This window comes from Schistocerca gregaria, chromosome 5 (assembly GCF_023897955.1).
Source record: "Schistocerca gregaria isolate iqSchGreg1 chromosome 5, iqSchGreg1.2, whole genome shotgun sequence".
NCBI lineage: Eukaryota > Metazoa > Arthropoda > Insecta > Orthoptera > Acrididae > Schistocerca > Schistocerca gregaria.
This window is the reverse complement of record NC_064924.1, coordinates 642,921,147-642,938,648: the sequence shown is the minus strand read 5'-3', so window position 1 is coordinate 642,938,648 and position 17,502 is coordinate 642,921,147. Positions and strand designations below refer to the sequence as shown.

Here is a 17,502-nt window from a genome sequence, read left to right as displayed (position 1 = left end):
AGTACAAGGGTGATGTACTTGAGGGCAATATTATGGAAATGGAAGAGGACGTAAGTGAAAATGGAATAGGAGATAATGATACTGCATGAAGAATTTGGCAGAGCACTGAAAGACCTAAGTTGAAACAAGGCCCCGGGAGTAGACAATATCCCGTTAGAACTGTTGATAGCCTCGGGAGAGCAAGCTATGACAAAACCCTACTATCTAGTGAGCAAGATGTATGAGACAGGTGAAATACCCTCACACTTCAAGAAGAATATAGTAATTCCAAACCCATGGAAAGCATGTGTTGACAGATGTGAAAATTAACAAACTATCAGTTTAATAAGTCATGGCTGCAAAATACTAATACGTATTCTTTACAGACAAATGGAAAAACTGGTAGAAGTCAACCTTTGGGAAGATCAGATCGAATTACGTAGAAATGTTGAAACTGGTGAGGCAATGCTGACTCTGTGACTTACCTTAGAAGATAGGTTAAAGAAAGACAAACCTATGTTTCTGTCATTTGTAGACATAGAGAAAGCTTTTGACAGTGATGACTGGAATACTCACTTTGAAATTCTGAAGGTGCCAGGGGTCAAATACAGCGAGCAAAAGGCTATTTACAATTTGTGCAGATACCACATGGCGGTTATAAGATTCAAGGGGCATGAAATGGAAGCAGTGGTTGGGAAGGGAGCGAGACAGGGTTGTAGCCTACCCCTGATGTTATTCAATCTGTATATTGAGCAAGCAGTGAAGGGAACAACAGTAATTTTGGAGTAATTATTGAAATCCATAGAGAAGAAATAAAAACTTTGATGTTTGCCAGTGACATTGTAATTCTGTCAGAGACAAAAAAGGCCCTGGATGAGCAGTTGAACGGAATGGACAGTGTCTTGAAAGGAGGGTATGAAATAACACCAACAAAAGCAAAATGAGGATGATGGAATTTAGTCTAATTAAATCAGTTGATACTGAGAGAAATAGATTAGGAAATGAGACACTTAAAATAGCAGATGAGTTGTGCTATTTGGGGAGCAAAATAACTTATGATTGTCGAAGTAGAGAGGATATAAAATGTAGACTAGCAATGGCAAGAAAAGTGTTTCTCAAGGAGAGTAATTTGTTAACATTGTGTATAGATTTAAGTGTCAGGAAGTCTTTTCTGAAAGTATTTGTATGGAGTGTAGCGTTGTATGGACGTGAAACATGGACGGTAAATACACTCCTGGAAATTGAAATAAGAACAACGCGAATTCATTGTCCCAGGAAGGGGAAACTTTATTGACACATTCCTGGGGTCAGATACATCACATGATCATACTGACAGAACCACAGGCACATAGACACAGGCAGCAGAGCATGCACAATGTCGGCACTAGTACAGTGTATATCCACCTTTCGCAGCAATGCAGGCTGCTATTCTCCCATGGAGACGATCGTAGAGATGCTGGATGTAGTCCTGTGGAACGGCTTGCCATGCCATTTCCATCTGGCGCCTCAGTTGGACCAGCGTTCGTGCTGGATGTGCAGACCGCGTGAGACGTCGCTTCATCCAGTCCCACACATGCTCAATGGGGGACAGATCCGGAGATCTTGCTGGCCAGGGTAGTTGACTTACACCTTCTAGATCACGTTGGGTGGCACGGGATACATGCGGACGTGCATTGTCCTGTTGGAACAGCAAGTTCCCTTGCCGGTCTAGGAATGGTAGAACGATGGGTTCGATGACGGTTTGGATGTACTGTGCACTATTCAGTGTCCCCTCTACGATCACCAAAGGTGTACGGCCAGTGTAGGAGATTGCTCCCCACACCATGATGCCGGGTGTTGGCCCTGTGTGCCTCGGTCGTATGCAGTCCTGATTGTGGCGCTCACCTGCACGGCGCCAAACACGCATACGACCATCATTGGCACCAAGGCAGAAGTGACTCTCATCGCTGAAGACGACACGTCTCCATTCGTCCCTCCATTCACGCCTGTCGCGACACCACTGGAGGCGGGCTGCACGATGTTGGGGCGTGAGCGGAAGACGGCCTAACGGTGTGCGGGACCGTAGCCCAGCTTCACGGAGACGGTTGCGAATGTTCCTCGCCGATACCCCAGGAGCAACAGTGTCCCTAATTTGGTGGGAAGTGGCGGTGCGGTCCCCTACGGCACTGCGTAGGATCCTATGGTCTTGGCATGCATCCGTTCGTCGCTGCGGTCCGGTCCCAGGTCGACGGGCACGTGCACCTTCCGCCGACCACTGGCGACAACATCGATGTACTGTGGAGACCTCACGCCCCACGTGTTGAGCAATTCGGCGGTACGTCCACCCGGCCTCCCGCATGCCCACTATACGCCCTCGCTCAAAGTCCGTCAACTGCACATATGGCTCACGTCCACGCTGTCGCGGCATGGTACCAGTGTTAAAGACTGCGATGGAGCTCCGTATGCCACGGCAAACTGGCTGACACTGACGGCGTTGGTGCACAAATGCTGCGCAGCTAGCGCCATTCGACGGCCAACACCGCGGTTCCTGGTGTGTCCGCTGTGCCGTGCGTGTGATCATTGCTTGTACAGCCCTCTCGCAGTGTCCGGAGCAAGTATGGTGGGTCTGACACGCCGGTGTCTATGTGTTCTTTTTTCCATTTCCAGGAGTGTAGTTTGGATAAGAATAGAACAGAAACTTTCAGAATGTGGTGCTACAGAAGGATGTTGAATATTAGATGGGTAGATCATGCAACTAATGAGGAGGTACTGAATAGAATTGAGGAGAAGTGGAATTTGTGGCACAACTTGACTAGAAGAAGTGGTCCTTTGGTAGGACACTTTCTGAAGCATCATGTGATCATCAGTTTAGTGTTGGAAAGAGATGAATACACTAAGCAGATTCAGAAGAATGTAGGGTACAGTATCTTGCACAGGATAGAGTAGCATGGAGAGCTGCGTCAAACCAGTCACTGGACTGAAGACCATAATTACAACAACATTATTGGGGGATTGTGAACAGTGAAAGTAAAGTACTGTGAAACTCAAATGTGCACCTGTTGGCTACATAATTTAAAGTAGTCAGTGTTTTACTTCCACAACCCATTTTTCAGCCAGTGTAGCAATTCAGTTTGTCAACAATGAGGACAAGAATTGAAGGAATAAAGAAGGCAGACCATCACAGGGTTCCGATCGGATGAGTTGGGTGCCCAGCACATCAATTGAAATGTGCAGCTGTGTTCCTTGAACCACTCCATCACACTCCTGTCCTTGTGACATGTCAAACCATCTTGTTGAAAAATGCCACTGCCTTCGGGAAATATGATCGTCCTGAAGGGATGTATGTGAGCCACAATCAGTGTGAAATATTCCTTGGCTGTGATGGTGCTTTGCATGAGCTCCATTGGACCCATGGATGCCCGCGTGAGTGTTCCCCAGAGCATAATGGGGCTGCAGCCGACTTGTCTCCATCCCGCAGTACAGATGTGAAGGAGCTGTTCTCCCGGAAGCCAATGGATTTGCGCTTTCCTGTCACCATGATGAAGAAGATGTTGGGATTCATTAGACCACGCAATGCTCTGCCACTGCACCAATGTCCAGTGATGATGGTCACATTGCCATTTTGGTCATAGTTGCTTATGTCCTAGTGTGAAGATTTGCACATGCGTGGGTCGTTGGCTTCAGAGGCCATTCGTCAGGAGTGTGTGTTCAGAAACATATGTACTCTGCCCAGCATTAAAGTTTGATGTTAGTTCCACCACAATTTGCTGCCTGTTTTGTTTTACCAGTTTACCCAGTGTATGATGTATGACATCTGTCATGAGGGGTGGCCGGCCAACCCCACAATATTTGAATATGGTTTCACCTTGGTTTCGCTACATGGTGAAGAGATTCACCACAGCACTCCTCAAACACCCAAGTTGTGCTGTTTCTGAAATGTCTCAAGGCCTTTGGTCAAACTGAGATAGATTGCACAACTTCCCCATTCTATACACGGACAGTACACTCACTGATACTACCTGCACCACAGGTGGGTCTGGCTAAGAGCATTGCTTTCCAGGTAATTCTGCTATTGCCTGGATGTGTTTATATCAATAGTGGGTCTGTAGTCATAATATTCTTGTGGATCATTGTGTATATTCACAAATTATTCTTTGGATATGAAGAGTTGTCGAGCAGATTGAATTTCAGTTTGTGTTAGAAGTTAATTTTGTTATCCATTAAATTTTTCACATCACTAGGTAGATGGTCAAAGATTTATATAGCTGAATATTTCACTCATTTCTGTGCCACACTAAGGTTGAATAATGGATAGTTTGTTCTGTATATGTCAATGACTCTCCATACAGTATAATATATCCTCCATATTGTATAATATATCCTCGATACAAACATATCTTTAACACAGTCAGTAATTCATCTGATACCTCTTTGATTTATAAGTGTTGGTGTGGTATGTAGTCAGATGCTTTTCCTTCTCCTATTCCTTTGCTTTGCTCTTCCTGTTCTTCTACGTTCTTCACTACTTCTCCTGTGCTGTATACTGTTTTATACCTAGCCAAATTCCTCTTGTTGTAGTAGTAATTGGTTGTTGAAAGTCATTGGTCTGTTCAAATGTTCATTTTTGGAGCAGAAGGAGTTACAAATCAGAAATGATATCAGTTTCAATTAAAAATGTTATTGTTGCTTCCTAGCAAGAAAACATCACTTCTTGAGTAATTCATGAGATTGTTTTGTACACATGTCTAATCTGACTGTGTGTGTGTGTGTGTGTGTGTGTGTGTGTGTGTGTGTGTGTGTGTGTTTCTTAAAGTAAGAATTTTTTAAAATGAAAGTATATTTCAAAAATTCATCTGATTACTTCTTTAATGCTATTTCAGGCAACTTTACACAACATCAGGGAACTGAAACGTGGTATGGAGGAATTACACACTGACAAGATTGCAAATTTCTCTGCAGTCCTGATGCATGCTTTTGAGTTACTGCAATCTGTAAGTATTTAAATAATTTTTAATAAAATTTTTGTTAAGTGAAATTATAGCATTTATTTAAAAGAAATGAACTGTATGATTCACTGAACAGCTGGTGTGTTGGACAATGGACATTGTGTTCTCTTTCATGGGTGTTCATTTTAGAATTAGCCGCTCATACTTACATAACTATAAATTTAAGTTACTTGTACATCATTCTTCAGGGATGCAATATCGGTTTTGGAAAAGTTTTATAATTTTTGTTGAGGGAATCTGCTACTTCACAGAATTTTTACTGGTTTTCTTCTGCTTGATTTTGTTTACCACTATCTGATCCTCCAACTTCAACAGTTACAATTGCTCTCTACTTTACACGTACAAATGCAAGTGAAACCTGAAGTATATTGGAACATGCAGTGTCCTCATATGGCTTTACATTGTAGGCTCCTTTCAGGTGTTGTGCTTGAAAATTGCAATTTATCTGTTGCAGCAGCTCTGTAATACAAGTTACTACTAAAAAGGGAAATAATGTTGCCTACTTAATGCTTTCAACACTTTTATGAAACAATGTGATTACATACTTGAATTGATTATTTTACATTTTTTGAATTAGAAATATAAAAATGTTCATTCCTGATACGTGTTCATCGGATCTCGTGAACATGAACAGAAAAGTGCCTGGTAGTTACTGTTGGTAAAGTTCAGCCATTAAAGCTGCTTGCCCTAAGTGGAGTTCATCAATGTACTAAAATGGTCTGATTCATTTCATCACACTCAAATCACTCCACTTGCCACACAGTATTTTAATATTGATGGCTTAAAGAAGAAGGCTAATAAAAAAAATTCATTTGACTCACATGACTGTTACAACGTAGTTCCAAAGTCTCGTACACACAAAAAATTCAGCAAAGCTCTAACATATCTGAGACAACGTGCATAGAGACAATGTTGCAAACACCATACTGTTTACAGCTCATGCCCGCAGCTGCCTATGTTAATCGTTACTGATCATAATTAATTATTGTATTTTCTTTTGAGACTTTCCAGTGATCAGATACATTTACCGGAAGAGGATCTTTTCCTGAGAGTAGCAAGATACAGCTAACAATTTTTTTAAGGACATAGTGTGAAGGTCTGTGTGCTGTGAACAAAAGATGCCTTCAGTTGTGAATTGTAGCCAAAATGATTAAGTTACAATAGTGAAAAGCCACACCACGTTGCTAATTCCTTGGTCATAATTTTAACTTAGTTAATCTACATAGATCCTAGTAAAATCTACACATCACAAATATTTACTGAATTTTCTCATTTCAAATTGTATTCTCTGCTAACCATGAACACACACACACACACACACACACACACACACACACACACACACACACACACACACAAAATAAAAAAAATCTTTAAGAACATAAAAAAAATTGTTACTTCATCTTCTTGATATTTTGTTAAACATTTCCTTTCCATCTACCACAACTTAATGACAAAAGAGTTATACTAAAACAATTATTAGTAATGTCAAACAGTTGCTCTATTATTGTAACATCATGTGTTTGTGCTTGGCATGGACGACTTCACAGAGCACTTTCTCTCACATTCAAACCCATTTTGCAGCATTAGCTTAACACAGAGCACCCCATAAACATTATAAATTATGTTAAGGAAGGCAGTACGTGCAGTCCTACAATTCCTCTGAAGAGGATAAAATTATAAAAAGTGCTGAAATTAAAATAATTATTTTTATAGTCAAAACTGGACATTAATATCTTCAGTGTGGTTGTGGTACCATATCTCAAGAAAATTTTTGGTTAATTGCATTTAGATATGGCTAGTTTTGAGGCAAGTAAACAATCACAATTGAATTGTGCCTAAACAAACGTGTGTGTGTGTGTGTGTGTGTGTGTGTGTGTGTGTGTGTGTGTGTGTGTGCACGCGCGCGCTTTTTGCTAATAATGTAAAACAAATTGATGAATGTTTTTGATTGCTTAAAGTATGCAGCTGCATAATATTCACAGCTGATTATTTTGCTGTACTAAATTCCAGTATTACTCATGTCATATACTTAATGTCTTCTATGGAGGAAATAATCACCAATTGGTATTACAGTATCGTGAGAGCACATCAGGAGCCCATTGCAATCAGGCGATAATGCTAATAACAGATGGTGCACCTTACAACTACAAGGACATATTTGAAATGTATAACTGGCATAAACAGCCTGATGGTGAGGTTCAGATACCAGTTCGAGTCTTTACGTATTTAATTGGTCGTGAGGTCGCAGATGTTCGTGAGGTCAACTGGATGGCATGTGCTAATAAAGGTGAGAATAAAAGTAATTGTGGAATAATCAAACAGTGGAAAATCCAAGATGGAATAACAACAATATGAAAGAATAGATAACTACTAACCACATAGAGAAGGCATTGAGTGGGAGAAACGCCACTAGATTTGGTTCAACTATCGGAATAATTCCTTCAACAAGCATAGACAACAAAACTTGCCTTGTGCATGTCCACAAAAGCACAATTCACTCACGCTCACACTGTTATTTCTGGGCACTAAGGCCTGACTGTGATTGTGTCTGAGGTGAGCATTTATCACTACTGAGTTGAGTAGTGGGGGTACAGAGGACCCACAGGTCATGAGGTATAGCACAATAGGCGATGAGGGAAGATGGTTGTACTGCCTGTGGGGGTATGGAGGGAAATAGTGGGGCAAGAGTGTAGCACAATAGGGGATGAGGGAAGGTGCTTGTGCTGTCTGTTGGAGCATAGAGGGACATGGTTAGGCAATATAGTGGACTGCTAGATGCAGCATTGGTGTGCTGTTCTGGGGGAGGGAGAGAAAGGTGATAGGAGAGAGGCAGAGAAGGGGAAAGGACTATGAAGGTGCACTGGCATTTTTAGGAATGGAGTGGAGGCAGGGAAGAGGATAGTCAGGTGGAGGACAGGGACTAGTGAATGCTGAGGGGAATGAAAAATATGTTGCAGACAGAGTTCCTGTCTGTGCAGTTCAGAAAAGCTAGTATTTGTGGGGAGCACCCAGCTGGCACTGTCTTACAGTAGTTGTTGGAGCCAAGTTGAATGCATTGTTTTGGGGAGCATGTTCAGCTAGTGAGTGGGCCATCTGTCTGTTGGCCATAGTTTGGCAGCTTGACTCATACTGGCAGACAATTTGTTAACTATGAGTCCCATGTAGACTACACCACAGTGGCTACAGCTGAGTTGGTAGATTACTTGGCTGCTTTTACACCTTCCATGTGGTAGGAGATGCTTGTGACAGGACTGGAGCAGGTGGTAATGGGAGGGTGTATCGGACAGGTCTTTCATGTATGACTATTGCAGGGATATGACCCAGCAGCTGGGGCAGCAGTGGCACAGGGACAGATAAGAATGTCACGTAGATTGGATGGGAAGCAGATACCACTGTGGGAGCGATGTGGATGATAGTCCTCATTTCAGAGCACAAAGAGAGATAGCCGAAACCTGTGTGGAGAATGTGATTTAGTTTCTCCTCTTGTCTCCTCTCCTCTCATGTCCTGAAATTAGAAATACCCTCCTCACCCATGATGCAGTGGTATTCCAGCACATACCAAACCCGCCCAACATTCTTGTCCATCCCTACTCCACCCATGCTCTTAACCCCTTGCCTCACAGCTCACATTCCTAGATGCAAAAGCTGTCCATACATGCTGCCACTCTCACCTTCTCCAATCCTTTCACAGGCATCTCCTACCACATTCAATACAGGACCACTTGTGAAATCAGCCAAGTGAACCATCTACTTAGCTACATTCACTTTGCCACATTCTACAATGAAATGACAACTAACAAGCTGTCTGTCCACATGAGTGGCCACTGCCAAACTGTGGCCTAGAAAAGACGGTGCTCAACATGATGGACTTCTGTTTCACTACTGCTTCAAAGCTTGTGCTATCTGGATTCTTCCTTCTGGCCTCAAACTTCGCTAGTCCCTGTCATCCACTTGCCTATCCCCTTCCGTCTCCCCATTCCAGACGTACACATTCCTTGTGTTCTGCCAATGCACCTGTATTGTCCTTTGTCCTTCTCTACTTCTGAGTCCTCTATCCTGTCCCCATCACACCCCTGAACATTCCCACAGGCAGCACTTTTCCATCATTCCTACCCTACTATACCTCCCTGCCCCATTACTCATCCCAGCAAAAATCAGTGCAATTGCAGTTGGGCCTTTGCAACGGGAGACCTGGTCTGAATGTTGTCTGTGTCTGATTAAGGACTTAGTCCGTTAGATGAATTATATCTGGCAGTCTTTTTCAGTTTGTCTGTCAGCCACACAACACCTCTTGTATGTGATCACTAGGTATCTGTTATTCCTTTTTTAAAGTCCTGTTAATTATGTAACAAAGGCTGTTGATTAGCAAATCTCATGTGTTGTACTGAAACAAGTGTTTAATTGTAGAATATGCAATAGCAAATAAACATAATGAATAATGGGGAATGTTTATATGTAACATAACTGCTTTACTGGAAATTGTGATGTGCCGTAATTCGTGAAAACAGTGGATTGTTAAGGACCTTTGGTGATACAACAACACATTAGTATGTTAATGGCCAAATTTTTTTAAAAAAAATTGATAACCCAAAGGTGCTCCGTGGAGCAAGAAAACAACTTGTTCATGATTAACTTTGAGAGTGAGATGCCTTATACCAATTTTGATTTCATCACTTTGTTTCATGCTAATACCATATTTGTGTAAATAGACATGTACACCTTCAGTTGGACAATGTTATACATCAGAGACCAAACATCAAAACTGGATTTTGATATGTTAGTAAAAATATGAAAGTGTTAGTGTAAATTCAGCATCTGCATCAAATATAGTTTTTTAAGCAGTAAAATAATGAAACTGAATTAAATTTACTTGCTTGTAGCTTAAAATCATTTCAGATGTAGTGAAAAGTCTGAATGTGTGTGTGTGTGTGTGTGTGTGTGTGTGTGTGTGTGTGTGATTCTTTTATGTATATGATTTTCATTTCTGCATTTTGCATTAACTGACTGCAAGTCAAAATGTGTCTCTTATCAAGTAATGCACATTAGAGAAGAATATACTGTCATTTATTTCACAAAACACAATATGATTGTATTATTTCAGGCTATATTTAATGATTTTTAACTGATACATCAGGAAAATAGCATTACTGTTCAATGTTTAGACATTTTTTGCCTATTTATTGAAGTAATACCTTCATGCATAACTTGAAGAAAAATGCTCCTTATATATATTCAGAAAATAGTGTATTCTTTCCTATATAGTTTAAGTAAAATTCCAGAAATAAAAAATTATGGCCATAAATAATATATTTTAATGAATTTAAAGATGTAAATGTGTTTTACTGACATATGAACATAGGTACTAATATTGATTCTAAACATTTACACACTATTTGATTATTCCCTTACTTGATATCTATTACAATGTTACAGAATTGTTGCATACATTTAATTTAAATAAAATTAAGCTACTTCTTAACACGTTTTCATTATAAATATTTTAGAAATAAAATTGTAATTAAAACTCTTACGTTTTACAAAGGATCTAGAACTTTAAACTTCAGAATTACATAAGTGAACAACAGAAATTTCTTATTTTATTATTTCACTATCAACAATAAAATCAGTTTTCAAGCAGTCGAAGCTGTCAATGTAATCCTCGAAATCAGGGTAGCAGAAGAGTTTGCAATAAAAATCTTGTGCATCATTTGGAATGAGGTGTATTTGAGATTGAACGTCTTCTAGCTTAGCTTCAGAAATTATCTTTCCATTTGGCCATAGCTTCATTAAGAGCACAAGAAAATTTATTTTGTTCTGCGTTTCAGGTGGTCAGCGAGCCGATTTCTTCATAGTATCAACTTCAAATTGTTTACTATTAAATTCAGTTTTAACAATATATGGAATGGTTTGTCATTATACTGTTCTATCTCTCTCACCTTCATCCAGTTTATTTTTTCATTCTGGGAGTTGGTTTGTATGATTTACTATGTTTTTCTTCTATCTTTTATGTAGTCTTGAAATCTTTAACTTTCATTCTATGAAGTGTAAGAGAATTTCTTTTGTGACACATTTTCATGACAATCATGTAATTGTCATGTACATGTTCAAGAGTGCATTCTATGTCTCCAAAATCACTTGTCATTCAGAAGAAAGCTATGTCCAGGTATAAGAAACCTCTCCCTTACTTTCTGCAATGCAGGATGCTGATCTAAAATTGATTTTAGCATTAGAACCATCTAGATGTTTCTATTCTATCCACCACATGAATCAGATCACAAAATTACTTCTTTGGCTGTCGATACATGTTCCATTAAATATTTTAATAAACAGGGTGCTTCTTCCTGTTTTCCACATCCTGCCTCACTCTATAACCATACATAGCAGTGCCCTTTCATTGCTAGCATTATGAATACTAGGTTATACAGCTACAAATGTTGCTTGTAGAACACAATGTTCATACGAGTTCTTGAAAGAGGATAATGTTTTTTCAAGGTCAAAACGAAGAACTTCTACATTCCCGTCTTCTCTAGCTCTTAAAATATCTGAAGATTTCAGATCTTGAGCACCCTTCACTATATTAAGATGAGTATTTTTGTTGATATTATGCTTTCTGTCATGGAATTGTCACATTTGTATTTTTTATTGGGGCAAGAGTGTTGCAAACATTACCTGTAGCTTTTTTCGGTTTCTTTCTTGCTAAGTTAAATTTTGACAAGAATATGTTCTTGTAAAATGCCAGTGATACAGGGTCTGAATATTCTTCTTTGTACAAGATGTACATGATGTTAGCAGTCATTTCTGGGTCGAGGTATTCTCTGTTTCACTTCTTCTATAGTGAAACTTGTAGTTAGGAAATTTTCTAATATGATGTGCTACTCGTTTGCACTTTTCTTTAGGAAGCTTGTTCTTTTCTCACCCACTGCTCAGAGGTCTCTAATGCCCTGTGGCGATTTAATTTACTTTGGAGCCAAATGTACCCTTCTGCTGGATATTCTAAAGGTCTGAAGAAAGAAAGTTTTACGTACAGTTATCCTGCATATTTTGTACAACCTTGTTTTTGTCCTTTTCTGTGGATTCTTAACTCTCTTCATTTTTACTTCATTTTATGATACCATAGTGCAGATAAGTGCTGCTCAGGCATCATGTGCAAAAGTATAGAAGAATTTTCCAATCTCTCCTTTTAATGTACGCATTCCTAACTTACGAAAACATTCACATGAACAGAGATAGTCTCTGAAGTCTCTCTTTTCTTTTACTTTTAAATTATGTAAGTCTCATGTCTAACACACCTTAACTTCCTTATTTGTCAGTTTTGTTATGAGTACTTTCTTGTCCTCCCCTTCCTGTGCCTCCCATTTGAAGACTCTCCCATGTATTCAGAATTAACATTTAACTGTCTAGTATTTCTTAAAGTCTTCAGAAATTTTGGTTGGACTCACAGCACCCAAACTGGAAACATAATTTCTTTTGTAATATGACTGTAAAATAGCCAAGGGGTGTAACTTAGACTTTGCTGCACTCAGGGGTGTGAGATCAACAGCTGATTTATGTGACTGATCAGGTATCGTGACTTGTGTTGCAAAGGTAGGTGGGGCCTACTGCATGTCCATTTTCCAGTGTATGGAAAACCAGATGCTTTATTAAAAATAGTAATGTAGAATGTCACTTTTCCATATCATAACTAGAAAAACCTACAAATAACTTGCAATTATTGCACCTGAACTGTCAGTGTTAGATTAAAGAAAGAAACCAGAGTTTAAAGTTCATGCTTCTTTTTATTCAGTCTCCATTACATGTTTTGCTCATGTTTGATACATTTCCATTATTCAGACAGCACTTAAGAATAGTAAAACTATAAAATATATTATTGGATGATTGTCTTAGAGAGAGAGAGAGAGAGCACACGCAAAGCACTAATGCATCATGTGACCAAGTGATGCTCATTTGCCACATAGCTAATTAAAGCAAAATAAAACTGTAAGATTGTGTAACTTGTCAACTGATCCAAAATGTAATAACTGATATGGAGTGTTTGGCACTTGGCTCAATATAACTTATTCCCCAAAAAATTGACCACATTGGGGTCAAATGAGTTATTTATGTGTAGTTTACACTTTTGCACATGATTGGATTTAAAAATTTAAAAAAATACAAAATGGTGTTGGTCAGTTGATGTATAACACTGTCCAAGTAAGAGAGAGCAGAATTACAACTCCCAGACCTTTCACTGAAATAGCATAGAATTTGCAAAAAATATTGCCCGTTAATACATTTTAAAAATTGTTCATCCTGATATGTGATCATGGGTTAATATAGAAATGAATGGTTTTGAAACCATATTTTCATTAGTATTCCAAATAGAAATGAGCAATTGTTCACATTACGTATCCTGTATTTACCCAGGTGTAAGATGAGGTTTCCATTATTCGAAAAATATGGGACTGTCTTACATTTGCAGATTAAATTATTGTTCCTGAAGGTCAGCATTTTTATATTGTGTAATAGCTTAATACAGAGGTTGACTTACATTTACAAATGAGCTTTGTCAACTGAGGTCATACACAGATGTAATTTGATGAATTGGGAAGGGGAATAGTGCCACCAGCTTGGCTGAGCACTAAGATGAGTGTGAGGAGGGAAATATTGAGTGGGAAGCAAATTTCATGTGCTGCCAACTATCAACTATGGGACTTATTCCATGTACCTAGGCTTTCTGTGAATATCTGTCATGCTTAAACTGCAGTTCGCCTGAATCCAGCTAGAGTTGGAATTGAACAGACTTTAAGATGTGACAAATACTCAACAATAGTACACATTCCTGCAGTAGGAAAATTAATGATAGCAAAAATATTTTGTAGATCAAAGCTGTGACTCTGTTGAGAAAAGTAGATCTTAGAGTTTGCAGTTTGCGATTGGTTCGAGCAAGCAATACAATTCTTAAGTTCACAGTGATTCATGGAGCAGTGGACACAACTAACTGTGCAGGAGAGAGAAAATTTGATGTCACAGAAGTAAATGTATGTAGGTGACATCAGATTAAGAATAAATTAAAGAATGCCAGTTCTACACACCACACTTTCAGGGGACTGAAGCAGTGAAGGTATCTTGGATTGGAGCAGCAGTTTGCTGAGTATGTGTGGGAGAAATACAGTGAAGGCTTCATGATTACTCAGAGAAATTATTTGAATAAAGTTGCTGGAGGTAAAGAAGAATTTTGTAACTGCATGGATTGTGGAATTCCTAGCAAATGCTGGCTGATGCATTATGATGATGATGATGATGTTGAAGAAGTAGTGAACGACATTAGTTCAGTTACTTCCCATGATGTTTGATGAAAAACTACTTGCATATCAGTGTCATATACACTACACTCTTAGTAATCCAGTGCACATCCTAAAACATGTGCACAATGAATTATCGTGTGCAACATTGCTTTATACACTGTCTTTGAAATTGTAGCATTCTTTACAGTTTGGAATCATGTCTTCTAAAAGGGAATACATTACGCTAGACCTCAAGCAGAAACTCGAAATTTTAGATTAGTTAAATCAAGATTCTTCGCAGAAAGCCATTGCTACTGAGTTCAGTGTTGGACGAGCAGCTATTTATGACATCAAAAAGGAAGATGATGTTGTTCGACAGTACACAACACAAATGGATAGTGATTTGGGAAAATGGAAGGTTATGTGAAAGAATTAGAATGAAGTGCTGGATGTAGCTGTTTATAGATGGTTCATACAACAATGCCGTAAAGGAATTCCAGTCAGTGGTCCGATTATAAAGAAAAAAGCAGCTGCATTTAACAAACAACTTTGCGGTAGTAACTTGTTTGCAGCGAGCGAAGGTTGGCTATCAAACTGGAAAAGACATTACATTCGGCAGCTGACAGTCACTGGGGAAAGTTGCTCAGCTAACGATAAGGGTGCTATGAGTTTCTAAGCAAGATATGGAAGGTAATAGAGGGAGAAGATTTAACTGCTGGTACTTTGTATAATGCTGATGAAACAGGGCTTTTTTACAAGATGCTTTCTTAAAAAACTTAGCTTCCACAAACGAGAATGAAGCTTATGGTTACAAGCAACAGAAACAGTGTGTAATGCAAATGGGAGTCATAAACTACTGCTTATCCCAACATCCATGTTGCTTTCAACACACTGACATAAATGCTCTACCAGTACAGCATTACACTCAGAAGAAAGCATGGATACACAGACAGATATTCTCTCAGTGGTTCCATGAAACTTTTGTACCAGCAGTGAGAAAAGAGCTAAAGAAGAAAAAGCTTCCACTAAAAGCTATCCTTATAACTGACAATGCTCCCAGTCATCCTTCAGATGTTTCTCTAAAGTCCGATGGTATACAAGCACTCTTTCTCCCACCCAATGTGACAGCCCTAATTCAGCTCATGGACCAGAGAATTTTGGAATCAGTTAAACATCATTATGTACATTCACTTCTCGTCTCTTTACTGAACAAAAATGAAAACGATTCTATTGAGACTATACTGAAGGCATGGAAAGCAATTAATATATGTGATGTTTTCCAAGCAGCCAAAGCATGAGATAAAGTGAAGAGCACTACCATAATGAAGAACTGGAGAAAATTGTGGCCATCCATTGATGCCGAGTTGAATCCAGTAGTGAGTGACAGCAATGAGCCAGTCAATTCGAAATTATCAATTACTTTGTACACTGACATGTTCCACAACCTTTCAGGAGGAGAAGAAATTGATGTTGAAGATGTTACAAGTGGCTGAATGAGGAAAACTGTGATACGGACCAAATTTTAACAGATGAAGAAATTATCAAAATATGCAAGAAAATAACGATGAAAGTGATGAAGACGAGGACACAGGAGGAGAGAGCATGAAGATTTCACACAACGCTGGTACTGACACTGCCGAGGTCTTCCTGGAGTACATTATGCAACAACCAGATACATGCAGTACCAATGTAATGCTTGTAAAGCGGCTGTGTGATAAAGTATGCCACTGTCTCGTATCATCATTGCGACAGTTAAAAATTAGTGACAGGTTTCATAGTGAGTGATGGCTGGATTGGCAAGACTGTAGAATAATCAATTTAAGAAAACAGCATGAATGCCATATGGGCTACACCGATCAGAAGCTGGTTAATTTTGACATGCCATTAAATGTTACTGTTGACATGAAGGATATTAAAAGTGTTACTATAAGAAATTCTGGCCATGAAAAGCCCAGAATTACTGTAATGCTGGGGCACTAGCTGATGGAAGAAAACACTTCCCCTCTGTGACACTTTGTAGGAAAACCATGCCAAAAGAGAAAGTGGTTGCATGATTTATTTTTAGGCATCAGAAAATGTGATGAATGATAAATAACACATTGCTTTATTGATTGAAAGTTACTTGGAAGAGAATACAAGGCTCTTTGCTTAACAGAAGGAAAATATTGGCACCAAATTCTTTCAGGGGACCCCTCATCCAGTAAGTTAAGACTCTGATCTCAAAGAACACAGACCTGTTAATAACGATGGGTGGTGTGACCTCACAACTATAAAAAAGATGTTTTAATGCTCAACTGCAACAGCTTCATAGTAAATTACTTCTTTTAGGAGACCATGCCCATGCTCCAGAGGGGAACTTAAATAAATGCTCAGCATCTCTGCTGGCCAGTAGCTCCTTATTCCTTGGGGCAGAGTCTGAACTTAATCTATAATGAAAGGGTTTAAAAAGTATTGCATATCAAGTGTTGTGAATAACTGAGAAAGTGCCATAATACGGAAGGTGTATGAGGAAGAAAGAAATAGCAATAGGTTTACAAATGGAAGTGATGACATGAGTGGTAGTAACTATTATTGTTAAACATAGGAGTACCACAGACTACATCCTTAGATGGTAAATGAAAAAGGAAATGAAAATAAAAATTAATGGAAACCATTTCTTCTTATTTATTTTATTTCTCCTTGTACTACCAAAATGTAGACAATCAGTAAATGGTGTAAATATGAAATAGGTATAACGTTAATGTCTTAATAATGTGTTAGTTACAAACAATTTACTGGGTAAAGATAACAAATAAAAGAATAGCAGAGGCAATGTGCCTTTCAAAGGCACGTGAATCAGGTTGAGAAATTTAAACAATGGAAAGTCCAGGTTGAAACATCAACAGTTGTGAAAGAATATAGCACTACACACCATAAATGATACGTTGAGTTGCAGATTCTATTAAAAAATAGAAACAAATTAATTAGGGTATTTCTAGACTTTAGTATCAGTATTTGTTACCGAGGTAACATTTTCTAAAGTTTTTACCAAAGTATTTAGTTGTTCTTTAATGATCGGTTACATTGTTCTCCTTCATGTTTTCCAGATTTTGCAAACAACCATGTTATCCAATGAGAATAACTGTTTTCACCTGACTGCTCATTTATTACTGTGTAGTGGTTTTCTCAACATCAGCTTATTGTGCAAAAACTTGATCGTTTATGGAATTATATATTGCGCTATTGTGGGAGTTTCCCGTCTCCTACCAGAAGAGGCTGTTATTGGTTATAAG

At 38.9% G+C, this 17,502-nt stretch overlaps 1 protein-coding gene across 4 annotated transcripts in view; it reads left to right on the top strand.

Annotated features, from left to right (window-relative positions):
• The window catches only part of LOC126272139 (voltage-dependent calcium channel subunit alpha-2/delta-3), a 686,714-nt gene that overhangs the window by 258,851 nt on the left and 410,361 nt on the right, over nt 1–17,502 (top strand). For all 4 annotated transcript variants that reach the window (XM_049974752.1, XM_049974751.1, XM_049974753.1 and 1 more), the window contains exons 7-8: nt 4,839–4,949; nt 7,041–7,254. In XM_049974752.1, coding sequence (XP_049830709.1) covers nt 4,839–4,949; nt 7,041–7,254 — 325 coding nt within the window. The remainder of the gene's footprint in view (nt 1–4,838; nt 4,950–7,040; nt 7,255–17,502) is intronic.